Below are 23,296 nucleotides of genomic sequence, written 5' to 3'. Positions count from 1 at the left end.
CCAAATATAAAAGGTAAAAAGAAACCCTGTTCAGATAGAAGTCTGCTCTGGATCTCTCATGCTCCCTGCAGGACAGCCTTTGAAAACCACAATCTCAGATCATCTGTAAAATCCCTATCAGTGCTCCATTCTAAGAATCTCCAAACACAAAACCCACCAGCTAGGATCACTGAGCATCTTGCTTGCACCCAAGCCCAGGCTGGGCACCGAGGATCCAGCCCTTGCCTTCCAGTGGCTGTTCATCTTGGTGTAGAGGTGAGACTAACACCCAACAAACTAGCCAGGCCACCCTCTTCCTCGTAAGAGCTACAGCTGCAGACAGGTCACCTGATGTTCTAAATCCGCCACATCTAAATTTATCTTGCCCTCCAAGGACAAGCAGATGCGGTGCCTTATCAGAGCATGGCAAGTGGCAGAACGACATACATGACGTGCCCTTATCACCCCAAGGACGAGAATGACGTCTGTAGAAAGACTTGGCTCACCTGGCGATGAAACCAAGAGCTTACGTGCCAGCCTGGAAGGCCTGAAGGGGACCAGGTCATGCAGACCCTTGGGTGGGGTGAGACCTGTCCCAGGAGCCCATACTCCTTTCCAGACCCTGATGCGTGCCTGGCAATGCCAGGGAACCTGTAGCCCTTGAACAGGGACGAGCAGAAAAGGAGGCTGTTTGCAGCACGGCATGGACTAGCCCCTGTCACATCTCTGGGAAAGGACCCCAGCTGCCCATTCCACTCAGTGGACATCCACGATGTGCAGGCAGGAGACCACAGTGGGCTGGATGAGGGGGACCCCGCCAGTCAGAGCGCAGAGCTGAGCAGCCCAGGAGGAGGCTGGAGACTCCAGGGATGGGGTCCAGGGTCAGGCTGAGCTGATCCAGGCTTGGGCTTCCTCCAAAGCCTTGCAGGATTGAAGGCCCTGAGACCCTACCTGCTGAAGGCAACACGGTGGCTCCTGCCTGCCAGCATCCCCGCAGAACCGGGCAGGAGCCACACAGCCACAGTCCTGCTGGATCTGCAAAGACGGAGAGACTCTGACCATCTTCTCGGAGACCACAGACTCATCAGGGGACCCAAAATCAACTAGGAAAGAGGGCAATGGCGTCACCAATCCCACTGCCCCACTGTGGAACCAGGCAGCAAATTCCGTATTTATTCATTCAACTTTCACTTACACAAATAACTCGTCAATTCATTCTCCTTAAAAAAAAAAAAAAAAAAAAAAATCACCTTACAGATAAAGCTAATATCCCCTCTGACCCCTATGCCTTCCCCAGGGGTAACCTTTATTAGCGCTCTGGGGTACAACCTTCCATATGTCCCTGCAAAGAAACCTACAAGGCCAGGGATCTGGGCACAGTGTGACGCCATCAGCTTCCACAGGTGTGCTGTGGGGCTGAGGGGAAGAAGGAGGGCTGAGGGCTGCAGGGTGGCCTCCAGGAAGGGGAGGCCAGAGGCAGGGGCTCAAGGAAGGGTAGGTTTCAAATGATCCCAAGGCTGGAGTCCCTGGGGCACTGGACCCACGAGATGTCAGCGCAGAAGCAGCTAGCCACATTCATCGTTTGCAGCCAAGTCGGCTTCTTTGGGAAACTCTAAAGCCCTCCCAAAGGGCCTTCAGCCTTTGCCACACACCACTAGCACCATGATGACGACGGTGACAAGGATGGCTTCTTCTAGGCACTCTGCTGGCCCTCCCAACGGTTCTACCAGGTTGGTAATAGTGTCTCCCATTTGATAGACAAAGAAACGACAACCCAGAGAAATTAAGCAACCTGCCCCATGTCACACGTCTGGGAGCAGCAGAGCCATCGTTTGACCTTAATGCCAGTGACTTTCCACAAGACGACCCTGCTTCTGCGGCCAATGGTACAGCTCCTGGGCCTGCAACAATGCCCAGCACCCAGCAGGAGCTCAACAAATATTTGTAGGCTGACTTCTTGTTCAAAGACCATGAGCAATGCTGGGTGAATAGTCAAAACTAGGCTAGTTCAAGGCATCTTCACATTATTACAGTATTTTGGTTTTTCTTCTTAAAGGTTAAAAGTCTCCATTTTCTTCCAGGAATCCCCCATAGCCTAGAGCTTCTGCTCCTGGAAAGAGTTAAGACTTTGGCAAGACGCTGTCCCACAAGGCAAATGAAATCTCTCCCGTCCCATCCATCGGTGAGTGTACAGGGCACCGCGGCAGCTACTTTCTGCGAACAGCCTCCTGGTAAATGTCAGCCTCACCAGGGGGTGGGGAGGCGCCTTGATTTATTATATAGCTTTTGGACAGTTCCTACAGAAATATTGCCAAACAGTGGAATAACCAACTCTTTCACTCATACTCTTTTTTTTTTAATGAAAGAAAAAAGCATGCAATGAGCCTGAGCTAAATAAATAAAAATGCCACACTTTTTGCCCAACAGAATTTTCTGCGTCACTGAGAAATATTTGCAGACCTCAACAATCTTTTATCTTCACAATAACGTTCCAGCCTTCCAAGTTTTGGACATTCTGAGAACTTCTTTGATTTCGACCCTCTAATTATCTTACAATTAGCTTACTAACGAATACCATTATTTGATGTTTCATCAAGCAGATATCAAAGAACGCTTCTTCTCCCACGATCTGTCTGCTCCCCTCCAGGACTGTCTAAAATCAGTTACTCATATCTGGGGCTCACACTGGAAGTAGATACATGTGGCAAGGACTCTCTGTCTTAATACTCGTTACTGCCAATCCCAGTTATGGTTTCCAGGCTGAGGAGGAGGGCAGCATCCATTCATTCAGTCACTTCATCCATCCGTCATCCACCCATCCATCCATCCACCTACTCACTGTGCCAGCGATGGAGACCCCAAGATGGAGAGCACGTGGTCCATGCCCCCAGGGAGCTCACACAAAGAGATGCCCTGGGAGGCTCAGAGTGACGTCACTTCCTCCAGGGAAGTTCCTGACGGGTGGAAGACCCTCCACACTATTCTCTAGCTCGGCAACCTGTCCCTCCATCATGGACCTTTCTCAGAATTTGTTATCACCTCTTTATTTCTGCCAGTCTCTTGGGTTCAGCCATGAATGAGCTCGGGGGGTGGGGGGCAGGAATCAGGCCTGTTTCCCCAGTGCACAGCATACCTTAAGTGCTCAGTAAACACTTGTTGAATAAGCAAATGAACATGCTACCCATACTTAGAAGATAAAAGAAAGAAAAAAGAGACAGATAGAAATGTCTATCCCTCCGAGTAGCTACTGAGTTTCTCTGCTGTGGGTACTGGCTGGGGGCTGATGCCAAAATGTTTATAAAGTCAATATGATGCTGGGGAGTGGAGAGCTGCAGCTCAGGATCAGGGGCCTGGACTGTCCTGGGCAGGTCACTTCTCCTCTTGGAGCTTAACAGGCTCTGAAATTCTGACTCAGGTCTGAAAGGGGTGGCTAGATGAGATGCTCTCTAGTTCCTTGAGTCAAGAATTCCGTAAAAGCCTAACGTCACTGTGAGAATTACTCCAGTTGCAGCCTCAGGGGAAACGGGCCTGGACCAGGAGCCACCAGGTCACCTGCCCCTCTGAGCTGCTCCTCATCTAGTAGGGAGTGGGGGAAGGGAGACAAAGCAGATGCCTTCTAAGGTGCCTCCTAAGTCTGAACTGTTATGACTTTAAACCACTGGCTAAATTAAATGTGGGTATGGCAAGCATATGTCACAGAATTTTTAAACAGAGCCCTCATTTCCAATATTTCACTTCATTCATTCCTTCGTTCACTCTCCCAACGTTTAGTGAACCTCTATTGTGTGGCAGACACTGTTCTAGTGGTGACCCGCACAAGACACAGTCAGTATTGTCATGGGACATCCAGTCCAGTAAGGGAGAGAGAAAATACACAGGTCAGCAACTAAACAAAGGATGACGGCAGCTGGGGGCGCAGGCCAAGAACCTTAATAAATAGCACAGTGTGAAAGGCAGCAATTAGAGGGCAAGTATAGCTCCTATCTAGAGGCTGGTTGGGAAGGCTTTTCTACGGAGGTGATATCTGAACTGAGACCTAAAGGCCCCCTAGAAGAAGTGTGGGGAAGAGCATTCCAGACAGAGGACAGCAGGGGCAAAGGCTCCAGGCTACAGACAAGCTTGGGGTAGTCAAGGGACAAAAGGGCAACCAGCACAGCAAAGTGAATGGAGGAGGAGGGAGTGACTGAGACAAAGGTGAGGGCCGGCTCACACAGGACAGGGTAGGAAGGGCATTGCCAAGAGGTCCATGGATAGGATTCAGGGGGTCTGTGAACTTGGATGGAGAAAAATGTCATCTCTCTCTTCACCAGCCTCTAACCGGAAATGAGCACTTCATTGAGTCACAAATGTTGACAACAACCCACAGTAATGTTAGCGGTGCCTGGGATTTGTCAACGACAGAAATCTCAGACCCATTATATCACCATCATTGCAGATATCTGGAAACATCACTTACGCTCTCACTAATTCAAAATTACAGTAGCTCTTAGACCAGCTGCTGGGCCTTATTATTCACAAAAAAGCACATATACTTCAAGATCATAACATTTTAAAGTATCTAATAACTATTTGAAAAGAACTGGTTTCCTTTGCAACCCTGCGTATTTTATTTTCTGTATGTGAAAGCATTATTCTGAGAAGGGATCCCTAGGCTCCACGCAACGACCAAAGAGCTCATAAGCCACGGTGAGAAGTTTGTCTTTTATTACAGGCGGGAGCAGTGCTGCAGCGGTTTCAGCAGGAGACCCAAGGGGTGCCGTTTTCATTTCTCAGAATCCCCCTGGCTGCTGGGGGAGATGGCCTGTGGTTGTCAGGGCAGTGCTGGAGGCGAGAGAGGGTGTGGCTTTAACAGACCGCTGTTCTGGCCAGTCAACGGGGTCCTTGTGGTCTCCGTCCTCCCCTCTGATCAAGAGCCTTCCCACGGGGCCCTCTGGGCCCATAAGGGCCTCATCACCCTGGCCCAAAGCCTGCTCTGGGACATCCTCCCAAAGAGCTTCAGAAAGTGAGCTCATGTGTCCACAAGAAAAATAAATGTGGCATTTGCCACTGTTTGGTTTGTATATTGGTCTAGAAAAGAAATGAGATTTTTATTTAAGAAAGCCTTCCAGCAGGACCCCAGCAGAGGCTGGGCAAACACCAGGGCAACGGACTGTAAACACACAGGAAGGCTCGAGCCCAGGGGCCGGTCCCCATGAGCTGCAGCCCCTCGGTTTATGGCGGCCTTCCTGTTTTCCCGGCCTCTCTTCACACTGCACTCATACACAGAGTCTTTTCAATCCCTCTAGGAGAACAGAAGAATTCATTTTCACACGCCAGCGTGCACGTTTCTCTCACCCTCCCAGGGGAGGGGACCCTGACAAGAGGCCCGTTTATGGACCTTGATGGACAGATGGGGATGGGGCCCATGGGGTGGAATCCACGGACATAGAAAAGCTCAGAGGCGAATCCTAGGCTCCAGGGGGGTCCCCCATACCAGAAGTGACTAGGGTGCAGCCGGGCCAACTGGAAGGTGAGAGGCATTTGGGGCCCTTCTGGGGCAATGCCTGGAGGCCCCATAGGGAGCAGGGCTAGAGTGGGGGGCACTGAGAGTTGGTGTCGGGGGCTGAACCTCGGCAGAACTCGCTCACCTCCAGGTATCAGGATCTGTGTGTCAGAAAGGAGAGACGTGGAGAGGGAGGGAGCCCTGGGCCTCTGAGTCTGGCACTAGGATAGGTGAAAAGAAAGGTAGGCAGTGAGGCGTCCACACTGCTGGAGTGAACTGTGGCCGAAGTGTGACCGTTCTGGAGGGGCCAGCTCAGCTCAGCTGTCCTTTTCCCAGGCTGCTGGCTAGAGAGAACAGGATTTTTTTTGGGAGGGGGTGTCTTTTCTTTTGCACCCATTGGCATCTCCGGGTAGTGAGTTTCTCCAGCACATGGTCCCTGGGATTTAAGGGAGGCAGAAAAGAAAAGCCAGGAGCTCACTGGCACATCACTCCTCACATCCTGAGATCCCAGCCAGTCTGCCTCTTCCTCCATTTTTAGGAATCTTCTTTTGTTTTATTTTTTAAATGCTTGTTTTGTTTTTATTTTATTTATTTATTTATTTTTGACTGTGTTGGGTCTTCGTTGCTGTGCACGGGCTTTTCTCTAGTTGCAGCGAGCAGGGGCTACTCTTCGTTGCAGTGCGCGGGCTTCTCACTGAGGTGGCTTCTCTTTGTTGCAGAGCACGGGATCTAGGCGCGCAGGCTTCAGTAGTTGTTGCACGAGGGCTCAGTAGTTGTGGTTCATGGGCTTAGTTGCTCTGCAGCATGTGTGATCTTCCTGGACCAGGGCTCGAACCCGTGTCCCCTGCATTGGCAGGCCGATTCTTAACCACTGTGCCACCAGAGAGGTCCCTTTAGGAATCTTCTTATATTTTTTTATATGTGATGTCCAGAGCTCTGGACTGCCCATGGTCAGGGGGGATAGGAAACAACGCATCTGCTCCACGTTGTCTGGAACTGGAAGTCCTATAGTTGACGTTTGTGTTTTCCATTTTCAAGAGACACATGAATCAAATATAGCAAAATATTAACATTTCTTTAATCCAGGTGGCAGGTACACGAATGTTCCTCATATGACTCTCAACACTCTTCCATTTATTTAAAACACTGCAGAAGCTCAGTGTTCACTCCTTCATACCACTTCATTCATTCTTTCCTTTACTCGTTCATACAACTATTGTGCTCCTCCTGTAAGTAGGCACCAGGCACATGGTGGTGAATTTAAAAGATCCTTCTCGAGGAGACTTTTGCACTTGAGGGGCAAAGAGACATCCAATAATAACTGGGGGTGGGAGGTGGGGAGGTGGGAGGTGCCCTGACAAAAGGGCAGGATGCTTTGAAAGACCCTAGAGCTTGTTTTAATTCTCTGAGGAGGTGGCCTTCAGAGGGGGCTGGGTCCTGAGGACCATTCCAGACACCACCACCTGCAGGCAGTTAACCCAAGGCAGAGAAGCAAATGGGCTCCACCTGCCGGGCCCCTCCCAGGTGATACTGGCCCTCACGCAGTTACCCTGCCTCTCTACACAGCTCCCTACTTTGGAGGGTCCTTTCCTCCTATTTCAAGTTCTCTCTTCCAAATCAACACCTCAGAAGGGTCTCTGGGATCAGCCCTATGGCTCTGAGGTTGAGTGGGAGCCATTCCTGGGCCTGCTGAGAAAAAGCTGGGCTCAGCATCCAGGAAAGGCATGTGGTAGCTGGTGAACGTGCTCGCCCTGGACCAAGAGGATGGAGAAGAGGGGCTGGTTCCCCAGGGGTGTGCGGAGACCATGGCATCTGAGCTTCCCACCCCTCCCCACCCCTAGGCCCTACTCTCTCCAGGCCTAAAGAATCAGCTCAGTGCTTTATGACCGCCTGGAGGGGTGGGATAGGGAGGGTGGGAGGGAGGGAGACACAAGAGGGAAGAGATATGGGAACATATGTATATGCATAACTGATTCACTTTGTTATAAAGCAGAAACTAACACACCATTGTAAAGTAATTATACCCCAATAAAGATGTTAAAAAAAAGAAAAGAAAAAAAAGAACTCATCCAGTCTGCACCCCCTGTGCTCCCATTGATTCCCACACTATTTGTTCCCAGATCTGGCTGGGATTAAGCACTTTTGTGTGTGTGGTAAAATATACATAACAGAAAATGTACCATTTTAAGCATTTGTAGGTGTGCAATTCAGTGGCATTAAGCACATTCACATTGTTGTGCAACGGTCACCACCGTCCGTCTCCAGAACGTCATCATCCCAAATGGGAACTCTGTACCCATCAAACACCAGCTTCCACTCCCTTCTACCCCTGGCAACCACCTTTCTACTTTCTGTCTCTCTGATTGGACTACTCTAGAGACCTCACGAGTGACATCGTACAAGATGTGCTCTTTTGTGACTGGCTGGTTTCACTTAGCATGATGCCTTCAAGGTACATCCATGCTGTAGCAAGTGTCAGATTTCACTCCATTTTAAGGCTGAATACTCCGTTGTGTGCATACAGCACATTTTGTTTATTCCTCACCACAGCCGTGTTCGGAGCGGGGCCGGGGACAGACCCTCCTTGTGCATTTGGCTGTGCCAGCCCCTAGGGAGACAAGCGCCCTCTACTCTTGGAGCTGCCTGGCCATGTGGGTGCTGAATAAAGAGGACAGGGCTGTGTACTGAGCAGGGCAGCTCCTCGGTGAGAACCCACATCCCTGGCAGCAGGGAAGGGGAGCCCAGAGGCTCACCACCCTGCCTCAGCTCCCAAAGCTTGGGGCTGCTTCCTGAGGGCAGGACCCATGGGCCCCAGGAAGGAAGGGCGGAAAGCTACGAGGGGGGTGCTCAGGGCCACGTGTGGCCCACCTCCACCGCCCTCCCACAAGCTGTGCAACTTTGGTCCAATTACAGAATCTCTCTGTGCCTTGGTTTCCCCAGCTGAAAAGTGGAGTAAAATAACAGCCTCAAAGGGTAATGGGATAATCCTGCCCGGCACACACCAAATACTCGACGAATGTTGGTTGCATCTTTATACCAATTAGCAAAGGCATCAGCTTGGAGCGCCTACCTGGCATCACCTTACTGCATTAATCGATTTGTACCTGACTCACCGTTCAGACGGTTCCGGTTAATGGGCCGCTTGCTCCCCTCTCTGTCCCTCCCCGTGCCCCCTCGAGGCAGGACAGCTTACCTATGGTCCTTCGGAGGTCTTCACACTGGCTAATGTGAGGGAACTTCAGGATTTCCTTCCACTTCTTGCTTTTCCCCTTGCGCTTTCCTCCGCCCCCTGCAGAGATGGGGGAGAAAGATGGGGAGCTGATGCTGGTGTTGTCCAAGGCTCCAGAGCCTGTGTCCCAGCCCAGTGAGCCTGTGCACGGCTTCCTGGCTGGGAGACAGGGACACGCCCCCTCCCCAGTCGGCATCAAGCCTGTGTGTTCTTCCCGCAGGCTCGCCCGGGCCTGGGCCCCCACCACCACCAGCAGCAGCGGTCCCTCCCATCCTCCACGCCTGCACCCACACCGGGCACCCTGTTCTTCCTCGGCGTCTCCCAAGGCTGTGCAGCCCTGCCGGGTGCCTGGTGTTCACCCCAGACTCGACCACAACCTTCCGATGGCAGGGGCCAGGCCTGTCGGCCTGGGAAATTCTGGTGAAGTGGATTCACAAGCGGGTGGACTGCGGCCCCCTCACCACCTCATTTTATCCCCTTGTTTTCTGGGGAGAGTCCCCATCCCCAGCTGGAGGCCAGGTGTCGGGGACAAGGACTTCAACTTCCACTTGTCCTGGGTAGCCCCTTCTTCTCCCACCTCACGAACCCCAGGGTCTCAGGGGATGCATTTCTCAAGGCTGGAAGGACTCCTGAAGGACCCCCGTCAGGGCTTGCATCCTGCCCAGTGTGCACACGTAATGAACACGCACACGCTAGGGACACACATGCAATGGATGTGCACACATGACAGACATACAAACACAATGAACACACATGTAACAAACACACACAATGAACACGTACATGCAATGAACACACGGAGCTACCTAAGGCGCACACACAGGTGTTCCCATCATCCCTGCCACACCTTCTCCGTAGACAGATGTCAGAACGCTCAGGTGTGCAAACGGCAAGGGGGGGCCGACTCCAGCCTACGTGTCCCTGAGCCCACCACCATTTGGAACTTGGACCTGGAGGCACCTCTGTGTCGCGTGGCCAGGACCACGCCAGGAACCAGAGATGCCATCATCTACCCACTGCCCCCACAGCGGCCCTTAACTCCAGTGGCCAGTGACTCACCGAAGATCACATAATCCTTTAGGGCCCTCAGCGCCTCGGAATTTTAAGGGCTTCTCATCCCCCTTCATGTGATCACCACCTCAAGTACCCGCGAAGTTTGGGGCCAGTTAAAGAGACGCCAGACCTTGGCCAGGCCCTCAGCACCCCGGGATGCTCCCCGCAGCCTCTGACCCCCAGAGAGGGTCTGGGCAGGGCAAGGCCCCTTTCTTCAGCCAGCCAACCCAGGGACACCTGGAGGAGCTCGGCTCTGGGCCCGCCCCCGGCCCAGCGTGTGCCGGCGCTGGCACAGAGCTGATCTCAATAAAGGGAGATTCCCAACTCATCCAACTGCCCTGCAAAGCTGAGGCCACCTTCCTGAACAGCAAGTGGGTGGGCTTCTGAGGATGGGACCAGGACCCCCACCCGGGGGGCCAGGAAGGAGGGGAGGGAGCTGACGGCAGAGGGGCAGGACACGGTCCATTTCCCAGCTCTCTGCTCGTTCTGTCTTCAGCCCAGCCAACCAGCCCCAGCCCCCTCTGCTCAAGCCTCCACAAAGGTCAAAGGCCCCAGCCTCCAAGGAACAAAACAAATGTGTGTGGGGCTCACGCTGTGGCCAGACACTGTTTGAACATTATCTTACTTAATCTTCAGAATGACTCGTGGAGGAGGAAATCACTGGGCATATCACAGATGTAGAAACAGACGTCCGACGTTGCGTAACTCACCAGCTGATGGCCTGTCCGACTCCACTGTGCTCTTTGCTCCAGCGGCACCAACACACCATCACACGTCCACACACACCTCACAGCCCTTCTGCTGCCCTGCCCTGGTCCCCGCTCTAACTCTCCCAGGCATAACTATTACTATTGCCACTTGACAGACAAGGAAACTGAGGCACAGGGAAGAAAGAAGCAAGTCACCTATAGGCCCACAGCTCACAAATGGCAGGGCCAAGACCCCAGCCTGAGCAGAATCCAGACCCTATAGGCATTCACGCTCACCCTTCTGTCTATAAAGCTCCCTTTCGGGAGCACCGAAAGCAAAGGAAGCTCCCAGGTATCAAAGAAGAAGCTGGCATCGGACCTCAGAAGTGATACGGCATCCGGTAGGAGGAAACAGAACTCGAATCTCTCCAGCTGAGGCCCAAGCCACCGAGAAGAGATGCCACCCCGGGCCCGAGGCCTGAAGAGCTGCTCTGTTGGACCCACGTGTGGCTTGTTGGTTTGTTCGCCTGTTCATTGAACCCGGTGTCAAGATTTAAACACGGAGATGTTACATATGAATCCAGATTTGGGACTTCTCTTCCTGCATTTCTCTTGCAGGATGAGCTGGAGCTGGGCAGCGGCTGCCCCCGTGGACAGGACAGTGGCCTCCAGTCGGTAGCTGGCCTGGCCCCTGTAAAGGTTACGTGCATCCCCCGGGGAAGGGCCGCCGTCTCGAGAAATCAGCCAAGTCCGATGCTCCCATCCCCATCAGCTCCGGCTCTGAGGCTTAAAAGGGCCATTAGAACTCATCCAACCATAAACAAGACCAAAAGACAACCCTCAGAATGGGAGAAAATATTTGCAAATGAAGCAACTGACAAAGGATTAATCTCCAAAATTTACAAGCAGCTCATGCAGCTCAATAACAAAAAAACAAACAACCCAATCCAAAAATGGGCAGAAGACCTAAATAGACATTTCTCCAAAGACGACACACAGACTGCCAACAAACACATGAAAGGATGCTCAACATCATTAATCATTAGAGAAATGCAAATCAAAACTACAATGAGATATCATCTCACACCAGTCAGAATGGCCATCATCAAAAAATCTAGAAACAATAAATGCTGGAGAGGGTGTGGAGAAAAGGGAACCCTCTTGCACTGCTGGTGGGAATATGAATTGGTTCAGCCACTATGGAGAACAGTATGGAGGTTCCTTAAAAAACTACAAATAGAACTACCATATGACCCGGCAATCCCACTACTGGGCATATACCCTGAGAAAACCATAATTCAAAAAGAGTCATGTACCAAAATGTTCATTGCAGCTCTATTTACAATAGCCCGGAGATGGAAACAACCTAAGTGCCTATCATCGGATGAATGGATAAAGAAGATGTGGCACATATATACAATGGAATATTACTCAGCCACAAAAAGAAACGAAATTGAGCTATTTGTAATGAGGTGGATAGACCTAGAGTCTGTCATACAGGGTGAAGTAAGTCAGAAAGAGAAAGACAAATACCGTATGCTAACACATATATATGGAATTTAAGAAAAAAAAATGTCATGAAGAACCTAGGGGTAAGACAGGAATAAAGACACAGACCTACTGGAGAACGGACGTGAGGATATGGGGAGGGGGAAGGGTGAGCTGTGACAAAGCGAGAGAGAGGCATGGACATATATACACTACCATACGTAAGGTAGATAGCTAGTGGGAAGCAGCCGCATAGCACAGGGATATCAGCTCAGTGCTTTGTGACCGCCTGGAGGGGTGGGATAGGGAGGGTGGGAGGGAGGGAGACACAAGAGGGAAGAGATATGGGAACATATGTATATGTATAACTGATTCACTTTGTTATAAAGCAGAAACTAACACACCATTGTAAAGCAATTATACCCCAATAAAGATGTTAAAAAAAAGAAAAGAAAAAAAAGAACTCATCCAGTCTGCACTCCCTGTGCTCCCATTGATTCCCACACTATTTGTTCCCAGATCTGGCTGGGATTAAGCACTTTTGTGTGTGTGGTAAAATATACATAACAGAAAATGTACCATTTTAAGCATTTGTAGGTGTGCAATTCAGTGGCATTAAGCACATTCACATTGCTGTGCAACGGTCACCACCGTCCGTCTCCAGAACGTCATCATCCCAAATGGAAACTCTGTACCCATCAAACACCAGCTTCCACTCCCTTCTACCCCTGGCAACCACCTTTCTACTTTCTGTCTCTCTGATTGGACTACTCTAGGGACCTCACGAGTGACATGGTACAAGATGTGCTCTTTTGTGACTGGCTGGTTTCACTTAGCATGATGCCTTCAAGGTACGTCCATGCTGTAGCAAGTGTCAGATTTCACTCCATTTTAAGGCTGAATAATACTCCGTCGTGTGCATACAGCACATTTTGTTTATTCATTTGTCTGTTGATGGATACTTGGGTTGTTTCCACCTTTTGGCTATCGTGAATACTGCTGCTCTGCATATCTGAGTCCCTGCTTTCAATTCTTTTGGGTATATGCCTAGGAGCAGAATTGCTGGATCATATGGTAATTCTATGTTTCCCTTTTCTGAGGAACTGGTGAAGCCCTCTTGACAATACAGACTCCCAGGCTGCACCCCATCAGCCTGAGCCCCAACTCTCTGGATCGGAACCCAGGAGTTGGGCTACGTAAGAGGCTCCCCAGGCGATTCTTAGGTAGCCAGTCTATGGCAACAGGAGTCTATTTAAGACACACACACACACACACACACACACACTTTTTTATAGGTTAATTTATCCATTAAGAAAATTAACACCAAAAACTTTAAAAATAAAGAAAATTAACAAAATTCATTAATTCATTAAACCAGTATGTGTAGAGCATCTAGTAAATGCCGAGCACTATGCAGGTGCTGGGGACATGGGGACGGGCAAGACAGATGGGGTGTCACCCTCTCGGGGCTTCCTTCTTTGGGTGCCCAATCTAGTAAGGAAGACAAACATCAAAGGCTTGATTTCAGTGGTTCTCAATCCCTGGGCAATTTGTCCTCCAGGGGACATTCGGCAGTGTCTAGAGATATTTGGAGTTGTCACAACTGGATGAGGGTGCTACCAGCATCTAGCAGGTAGAGGCCAGAGATACAGTTAAACCATGTCTAATGAGCAGGACAGCACCGCACAACAGAGAACAACGTGCCCAAAGTGTCAACAGTGCTGAAACGGAGAAATGCTGCTTTATTTAATGACCATTATGACCAACACTCAGAAGGAGTGCGAGGTTTGGGAGAGACTCGCTAGTAATGGGGCCACAGTGGTGGTAGTAGGGAGGTGGCAAAGGTGAGTCAAGGCTGGAGGATGTGACCCAGAGGCTGGAGTAATGAAGGGCCGGTGGGTACCACACAGCCACCTGGGGCTTCCTTCGTCCTTCTCCTCACTTCCTCATCCCCCAGAACAGGGCAGGGACTATGGCAGGCAAATCAATGCTCCTCCAAAGTATCCATTAATCCCTGGCACCTGTGAATATGTTAGGTTACGTGGCAAAGGAAATTAAGGTTGCAGACTGAATTAAGGATAATGACAGGGACATTATCCTGGATAATTTGGGGGGACCCGATGTAACCAGAGTCCTTAATTGTGGAAGCAAAGGTGGGAGAGTCAGCTCAGAGTGATGTGATGTGCGAAAAACTAGACCAGCTCTTGCTGGCTTTGAAGAAGGAAGGGGCCACGAGCCAAGGAGTGCAGGCGACCGCTAGAAGCTAGACAAGCAAGAACACAGATTCTCCCCTAGAGCCCCCAGAAAGGAAAGAGCCCTGCCGACACCCTAGTTTTAACCCAGTGAGACCCAGGTCAGACTTCTGACCTCCAGAATTGACCCCTCTGCCTGTTGAAGTCCTGCTCTTTCTTCAAGCCCCCAACCTTACGCCCCTCCCAGGGCTGCCCTTGAGAGGCAGATCCCTTGTCTGCCCACAGCCCTCTCCCAGCTCAGCCCAGACCTTCCAGAGGGTGGGGCAGCTAACACAACTGGCCTGGACAATTGCAAGCTTTTGTTAAGTTATGCTGACTGACTGGTTAAGTGAATATTTGCTTAGCACTGAACTAGATGCTACACGCTTGGTCCTCAATAAGGCAGTTACTAGCCCCATTTCACAGATGAGAAACCTGAGGCTCAGGGAGAGGAATTAATGGGGCCAATGGATGAACCACACACGCAAACAGGAGCATGTATCTTCTCCAACCCACACTGACTGGCAGCCACTTCCTGTCTTGAGCATCCTTGGGCTTTATTTTCTTTACCAACCAGCCTACGGTTGCTCAGTTTACCTTCCACAGGCTAAAAATGAGACGGCCAAGAGGACAGAGTGCCTACCTTCGTGGACGTCCAGCTCATTCCACGCTTAAAAGGGCAGAGCTGAGTGAGACCACTGGGGGTGTGGCTAGGCAGGTGGGGGCTGCATGGAGGAAGGGGGCCCCAGCCAGGGAGGGGATGCCAGCAACACAGGTTGGGAGCCAGACAGGAGGGCTCCTATCAGAGGTGAGAAGAGACCAAGATGTCGGGCTTGTGGACATGGGCTGAACTCTACCCACTCATGGCTCTGGGGAAGGCACCAAAGGACCAGGGCAGCAGGTCTCTCTCCTGGGTGGGCAAGAGTCCAAGCAAAACCTGGAGAAAGGTGGGCGACAGGAAGATGCAGCCTCCAGAGAGGAAGTTGCTTACCAAATCACTTCTGCTTTCTCCAGCCCCCAGGGTCTCCCTTGGCTGCCAGCAATGGCCTCGTGCAGGTACACCCCAGATGGGCTGAGGGAAGTGTGGTAAGGGGGTGGCAGGGCAGGAGGAGGGAGAGTGGCCAGCAGGAGGGCAAGTCCTAGCGGGGATGGAGCGCAGGACTTGGGGGAAAAAGTAAAGTAATAAAGAGCTACCGTGTCTTAAGCACGGGCCAAGTGCTCATAACAGGGTGAGCTACTGAGGAACGAGCTGGCATTTCTTTTGCTCCTGTGGATGTGCCCAGGGAAGAATGAAAAGATCATGCCAGAAAACTGCCATGAGAAAACTGTCACTGTGGGGGAAGAAACTGGCTGTTATTCTTGTTGCTTTTACTGTTTTCCAGGGAGGTGTTCGTGCTTTGAAGGCTGAGGACTGAAATAAGAACGAGAGGGAGACAGTGTGGTGGGGAGGCCCGTGCCCCTGCTGGATCCCAGGGACGAGGGGCTCTGAGCTGTGAGGGACCCGGGACCAGCCTGACACAGGGGAGTGGAAAAGCGCAGAGACCTCTCCTCCAAAGGACACTGACAAAATCGACAACAGCAGTGACCCCGATGGTGTGAAGTCTTATTTGCTGGATTCCTTTGAGCCCTGGGGCTTCTCGTGCCATCCATGGAAGGGAGTGGGACAGACCTTTGCAAAACAATTGACCTTGAACTTCTCATCAATCTTACAGTATATCTGATTTGGAAGTTAGAGAAATGTGGCATTTCCTGTACTACCAGAGTCAGGGAGCTGTTTGTTAAGACACCCTCTCATTTAATCCTCACATCAACCACACAAGGTAGGTCCTCTTACTGGACCCATTTGACAGGTGAGGAAATAGAGTCCAGAAAGGCAAGAACCTTGGCTCAAATCGCTCAAGCGGTTTATGTCACACACCCAGGCATCCTGACTCCTACTCTAATGTTCTCTTCCTCCCTGGTCAGAGAAAGGTTCCTTGGGGGAAGCTGAGAAAGGCTCTCTGCATTTGTTGGAAAGACCTTCCTTCACACCCTTGAATCAGTGGTTCCCAATGTGGTCCTTGGACCAGTTGCACCAGCATCACTGGGGAATTTGACAGAAATGCAAAATCTTGGGCCCCACCTTAGGTCTACTGAGTCGGAAACTCTGGGAGGGGCCAGCGGTCCATGTTAATGAGCCTTCCAGGTTGATTCTGATGCAGTCAAGTGTGAGAAAGCCCTTGAGCATCATGTGGGAAACGGGACGACGATAGGCCCACTCTTTCTGGAAATTTCTCTCTCTGACTTATTATTTCTGCCCTGCCTACTTCTTTTCTAAATCTGAAAAAATTCACAGCAGTTTGGACCAATTCGGTGATCCTGGGGTCTGACTCTGACAAGAACCCCGGTCCCTGTCCCCTGCCTGGCGTGAGCATTCTTCTCACACGACGCCCATAAAACCACTTACCCAGCCACTCGCCGGTGTAGGAAGGCAAACTGGATGCGGACCCAACTGTTTCCAGAAATCCAGAGGGAGACACTGGAGAGAAGCTCACCAGTGGCCATGGGGGAACAGTTGGTGAGATGGCCTCAGGGGCCCACCACACCCGGCACCAGGCCCAGGTCTGGCTCCCTACGGAGCATGCAGGACCCACCTCAAACCCCACCCGAATCATCAGTGCACACACCCTATACTTCCTGGGTACCTCTTCCCATTCTGACCTCTTCCCTTTGAACCTTTATTGTTCTCTGGAGCGCAGAGAGAAGAGCATCATCCCTGGAGATAGGCACACTGGGATCCGGAGAGCACCTGATTCGTTTTGTGGGCCCTGAGGGAGTGGAAGCCGGTCTTCCCATGGACCACATCCTCCAGGACAGACTTGTCAACTCACACTGGAAAACTGTGTTGGTGAGTGCGGTTCTAACCAAGGTGAGCAGGAAGAGAGAATCATTTAAGCTGACGCACAAAGACAGGGATTATTACCAGGATCACTGGAGCCTCTAGGAATCCAAGGAGAGGCAGCCAAGAGCAGCTGGGTTTGTGGGAACAGGAAGGCTGTGGAGACACAGAGAACCCGGGGCTGGGGTGTCTCTGCCTCTCACTCCGCCATGTGCCTCTCTGCAGACCACGCCAGGCTTACTCACCTCTTTGCATGGAACCCAATTGGCTGTTGTTGTATAACGAAGAAACTGACTTTGTCCCTGGTTCCTGGTAGGTGATCTCCCAGTCCTGGGAATTTTCCGAGTGATGGGGGTGTGGGTTTTATTCGTGGTGGGCCCCCGGAACCATACCCGAGCTCATGCTAAGGAGACGACTCAAGCTGGGATTGGCCATGCCAGAATGACCAACCATGGGCTTAGAGAGTTGGGGCTTTGAGCCAAATGATGGTGTCCAAACTTCGGGGAGGGGAACGGGGATGGAGACTGGGTTCAAACATGTGGCTAGTGATTCAATCAATCACGCCTAAGTAATGAAAAGTCCAGTAAAAACTCTGGGCACTGGGCTCGGGTGCACTTCCTGGCTGGTGATCATACACTGGTGCCGGGAAGGTGACGTGTCCCTAGCAGACCTTGCCCTATGCATCTCCCCCTTTCGCTGGTTCAGATTTGTATCCTTTCACTCTAATAAAACTGTAAATATAGCGCTCTCCTGAGCTCTGTGAGTCGTCCTAGTGAATCATCAAACCTGAGAGGGGTTGGGGGAATCCCCAAATGTTTAGCCAGTTAGTCAGAAGTATGTGTGGCCTGGGGACTCTCAAACTGGTGGCTGCGGTCTGAAGTGAGGGTGGTCTTGTGGGGACTGCGCTTCCTCTGCGGAGTCTTTGCTCACTCAGGGTAGTCAGTCTCAGAATGGTGTTGCAGCCTGCAGACCCCAAAGCCCCCTCCCTGCCCATCTGCCAGAATCCTGAGCCTAGAGTCCCAAGGAGCAAATCTGATTGGCCAGCTCACCTTTTCTCTCCAGGCACGCCACATGTCGTGGGCCAGCCTAGGCTCTGAAATTACCCAATCAGCTCTGGCCCTTGTGGATGGGGCGAGACGGAGGGGCTGAGCGAGCTTTGCCCGTTCAGTGCAGAGGCCCCCAGGTGGTGCCAGATGTAACTAGAGGCAGCACTGGCGAAACCACAGAAACAGCTGCCCTCTCTTCCAAAACGGTTTAGGGCACTGCTGGTTAAAGGCACAAGGACGCAGGATGGAGGGGGGCCCGGGCTACAGGGGCCCCAGGATTCCCAGCAGGGCCTCTTTCTCCTGTCACCTCAGAGCCCCTTCCTCGGAATGGCTTGTGGGTCACCAAGCTTCCAGGAGGCTTGGAAAGGTCATGTTAATGCCAGGGACCATATCTGTTAGAAATTCAAATTGTGTTGTAAAGCAGGTCTTTAGAATACACATCTGGGGGCTGGGGGGTGAGAACCATGAAAACTGGAGGAGCTGCTCTCAGCGCATTTGGATCAAGGTCTGGGAGGGTCTCAAGCATCCTGGTGACTGACTGTACATGGGAAGGATCGCTCTCTGTGTTCCCAGCCACAGAAGCTGAGGACTGAGCCACTCCAGCCGGTCAAGTGGAAGGCACTATGACAATTTTGCCTGTGACATCTGTGGAGCTAAAGAGTCTGTTCAATTCCTTTCTAACCAGGTGAGTTTTCAGGACTCAGTTTCCACAGCACTGCCAGCAGTGTTGGTTTTCCAGAAAATACCGCCACAGGGAGGCCGTGGGTGTCCTCAAAGGCCACAGGCAATGCGGAGGAGGCCAGTTTTCCTGGTGGGGTAGGTGGACCCTGTGTCTGCTTGTTTCTATGCTCACCCCTCCCTGCCACCAATATTTCTGTCCCATCCACCTGGGCTGTGTCCCCTTTGCCATTGCCAGAGTGGCACCCGCAGCTGAAGCTGAAGAGGAGGGTGTATCTCACTGGTTCAGAGTCGCTTTTCATACAGCCCCAAACAAGGCAAGATCCCAATTATAGGGCCATTCGGGACTGCGTCACTGAGTGACTCCAGCCAAATGTACTTGAGGTGACCTCAGCCTGCAGGGGACTTTCTCCAACCCAATGCACTTGGCAACCACTGTGAAAGGGAGACGGGCCCACCCCTCTGGCCTCAGTTTCCTCACCTCGGATGGGAGGGGGAGGAGGGGGCAGGGGAGGGTGGTGCCAGGTCATGGCAGCAGAACCCTTTTTTTTCAGAAGAGTGTTTCTTTAAGATCGCATTAGTACAGATGAGAAGGGAGCTGATCGGGTGCGTGGGGCAAGGGGGATGGAGCTTGCAAACCCAGGGCCAGGGGCCTCATTCTATTATTGTAGGTCTCACTTTCTAGAAATATCCAGTACCCACAGGGTCTCTGCCTCAGGATACCCTCTTCTGTGACGTTTCCTGGACGCCCCCTGCATCTAGCTGACTCCCCCCTCCATCCTCCCCTGTCCTCCACTCCTCCGTTACCCCACTGTCCCAAAGTGCTGGAGCTGGGAGGTCAGGATCTGGTGGCGCCAAGTGGAGACGCCCCCAGAACTACCCGCTGATGGAAACGTTTGGAAGAAAACACAACACGAGGGGCTACCAAAGGCACCTCTGGCCCAGAATCTCCTGTGATGGGAACTGTGCCATTTAAGGGGGGCAGCTGAGTCCACGGCTCCTCGGGGCAGGAAGCATCCGGTAGCCCTGGTGTCTTCAAGTGTGTCCAGCGCCATCCTAGCTGGCATAGGACCCCAGGGGTGGGCAAGAGAGGGAAGAGGGCAGGGCTCGGGGCACAGAGCCTCTTCCCACCCAGAGGGGCTTGCTACCTTCACACCACCACCACCTGAATTCATCAGAATTCAGGATGAAGCCCTGGGCTCCAATCAAAAGGCTGACACTGGTGCAGGCGCAGCCAGGCCAGGGAGCACCCTGCCCAAACTCAGCGAAGCAAGGAGGACGGGACAGGACCGGAGGCCTTTCCAGGGCCTGTCTACCCGCCTGGGAGCTGAACTCCGCGGCTTAGTTGGGGCTTCCGTTGTTCACAGGGACCCCACCAGGAGGATGGGCAAAAACCACGGTGGGCAAACAGAAGCAGTGCATTCCCACACCCCAGGCCTCAAGGCCGGCTGCACCCTCCATGCCTCCATGGGGAGGCAAAGACACACAGAGATCCTGACCACGGAACGTTTCGTGGTGCCACAGCTGTCAGCTACAAGAACCTAAAACCTCCAGTATGTTCTTCAAAGGAAGCGCGGTACTGAAGCGGCGGGAGGTAGTGGGGGGGGCGGAGCAGCACGGGGGCGTGTGCGGCCTGCAGGCAGGTCCCAGCACCTCCAGGCCCCACCCCATGGCCACGCCGCAGCCGGGTTTCCAGGGCAGAAAAGCCTCAGCCACAACCAGAAGGATCCCACAACCTCAATTAGGAAAACCCAAACCAACACCAGGCCTGGTAACTGGTTGCCATGGGGCTGGGGGGGGGACGCGGCCCCTCCCCATCACACGGAGCCTGAGAGAGGGGAGGCCTCTGGTGTGGCTTTGCGGTGGGAGTGGGAGGGCAGGGGGGCCCGGGGACGGCCCCTCCCAGGAAACCCTTGCTGCCAAGGGCAGCACTAAGACTGGGCCACCTTCACCAGAGGCTGCTGCCCTTGAGTGCTGGCTGCGCTGTTTACCAGGGGTTCTCACGCCCACTGCCTCCGGTCTGTTCACTGGAGTATGATAAGTGGCTATCACAGCATGTTATCGGAGCCCTGCCACACACAGGGTCTTCCCCAAGTCACTCAGTGTTTTCTCTTGCAAAGGAAGATGCTGCTACCCAATCTGCACCGCTGCGATAAAGAGTTAGAGTCAAGTGTGCAAGTACCTAGCACAGAGTAGGGGCTCACTGGATGTAGCCATTATCAACACCACCACCATCATCACCACTGCCATCCCATCACCACCATTCCCACCCCCACCAACCTCACCATCAACATCACTGCCACCCCCCCCATTGTCCCCACCACCACCACCACCATCCCCACCACCATCGCCGCCGTCAACATCATCCCCACTACCACGATCATCCTCACCACCACCACCACCATCACCATCACCCATCACCACCACCACCATCACGACTTTTGTAAATGAGATAACTGAGGACACAGAGCTGGCGAGGGACAGACAGCAGGTCTAAAGCCCAGGTGTTAGGACTCCCAAGTTCAGCCATCTCTCCACCCTACCACTGCCCCCACCCAACACACACACACACACACACACACACACACACACACACACACACTTCCCCATCAGCATGATGTCAGCCTCTGTCCTGACATTTACCAGAGGTGCCACAGGAAAGCTATGCAGGAGGGTTACCTGATTTGGTGCCCGTGACTTCTCTGACCTCACCTGCTTCTACTCCTTCCTTCCCTCACTCCAGCCATCCTCTCCTCCTCTTGTTCCTCACATACCCCATGTACCTTCCCACCTGAGGACCTATGTATGCTCTACCTCAGGAGTCAGGAACTTTTTCTGTAAAGACCCAGGTGAAGTCCCTGAGTCACAGACAACATAATACGTAAACAAATGAACATGGCTTTATTCCAATAAAACTTTATTACAAAAACAGACAGCAGGCTGTTGGCCTGGGGGTCACAGTTCACCTGAGTTCATCTGTTCCTGCTATTCCCTCTGCCCGGAGCCTCCCTCTTTCTCCCTGGGAGAAAACATCCCAAGTGTTAACACCTTCCCCTCCTTTAGCCTTTTGCACAAATACCACTCTCTCCATGAAGCTGACCCTGACCACCTTTTTTTCCCTAATAAATATTTTTTCCCTAATAAATAAAATTAATTATTGATACTTTAAAGTGAACAATTCAGTGGCATTTAGGACATTCACGACGCTGTGCTACCACCACCGCTGCCTAGTTCCAGGGCATTTCCACGCCTCCAAGGCAACACCTGCTGCTCACCTGTTCTAACACTACAGGCTGTACCCACCCACTGCCTGCCTCTCCGGATCCCTCTACCCTTCTTTTACTTTGTAGGTTTAATTTCGACTGCACATATCACTTTGTAACATTCCACGTGGCTTATTGCCTGTGTCCACCCCTCCTTCCATTAGAATGCAGGCTTCACGAGGGCAGGGATCTTTGTTTTGTTCCCTGCTGTCTCCCAAACACCCAGAACAGTGCTTGGCACATAGTAAGTGCTCAATAACTCGTTGACAAATAGATTGATAAACAGGTGGAGAGGCAGAACCACAACGGAAGAGATGGTTTCCAAATGAACTTTATTTTTTTACTTTTTATGTTTTGGCCGCACCACACCACACGGCATGCAGGATCTTAGTTCCCCGACCAGGGATCGAACCCATGCCCCCTGCAGTGGAAGCTCGGAGTCCTAACTGCTGGACCGCCAGGAAAGTCCCCCAAATGGACTTTAAAACAATAAAACCACATCACACACCGTAGTCTTTCCCGAGCCTGCATTTTTTTTCCCTGAAAATGGGAACACAACACCTTCTATGGGAGGGACAGGGCACACACCGCCTCCCCAGCCCTTCCCCTCAGGTGTGTCTCCTCCCATCTTACCGTGTCAGTTATCCTGACCCCGGACCAAGAGCCCTTTCTCCTAGGGCAGCATGGAAAGAGAGGGGGCTCTATCAGACAGGCAGCGTTGGACTTCTGAGTCCTCTGTCCACCAGCTGAGTGACCACAGGACACCTTGCCAATCTCTCTGAGCCACAGTTTCCTAACAGGTGTAATAACCAAATGCCCTTTGTCAGGGTCAGATAGAGAGTGTGCTTAGCACAGCACCAGGCACCGGGCGGGTGCGGACACGATTTTAAGCCGTCCTGCTTCCCATCTCGGCTCCCCAAGCATCCCCTCCCCATGGCTTCCCCCGTTCCCCTCTCCTCCTCTCTGTCTCTTCACGAGTTGAGTGAACATTTCCTTCAGGAGAAAACAGATGCCCCTGTCCTCTTGCAAACACTAATGACCTTCTTTAAAACGTCCTTTCCAAGGAAAATCATTTTCCAAATGTACTTTCAGGCTTACTATGCTTTTGCCCACACTGGTTTTCACAGTTGAGAAAGTCTGGCCACAAAAATTAACTTCTCACTGCAAAAGTAATCCCGTTCTCTCAGCAAAGCCCAAATTTGGTCACTTTTGTCTTCACTATGTTTCCTCTAGGTTAAAGAAAAGAAAGTGTGTGTGGGGGGGGATTGTGGAGTGGGAGG

General features: G+C 52.0%; 1 protein-coding gene across 3 annotated transcripts in view; it reads right to left on the bottom strand.

Moving 5' to 3' along the window:
* Nucleotides 1–23,296, bottom strand: part of GRK5 (G protein-coupled receptor kinase 5) — a 223,427-nt gene that overhangs the window by 110,352 nt on the left and 89,779 nt on the right. For all 3 annotated transcript variants that reach the window (XR_003796962.1, XM_029244703.1, XM_029244702.1), the window contains exon 2: nt 8,655–8,750. Coding sequence is in view for 2 of the 3 variants with exons in the window: in XM_029244703.1 (XP_029100536.1) it covers nt 8,655–8,750 (96 nt within the window). In the remaining variant the exon portion in view is untranslated. The remainder of the gene's footprint in view (nt 1–8,654; nt 8,751–23,296) is intronic.

The sequence above is a fragment of the Monodon monoceros genome, unplaced genomic scaffold, assembly GCF_005190385.1.
Source record: "Monodon monoceros isolate NGI ecotype Baffin Bay Population unplaced genomic scaffold, NGI_Narwhal_1 Super_Scaffold_4, whole genome shotgun sequence".
In the NCBI taxonomy this organism is placed as follows: domain Eukaryota; kingdom Metazoa; phylum Chordata; class Mammalia; order Artiodactyla; family Monodontidae; genus Monodon; species Monodon monoceros.
Note: the sequence above shows the minus strand (reverse complement) of the source record. Positions and strands in the feature narration are given on the sequence as shown.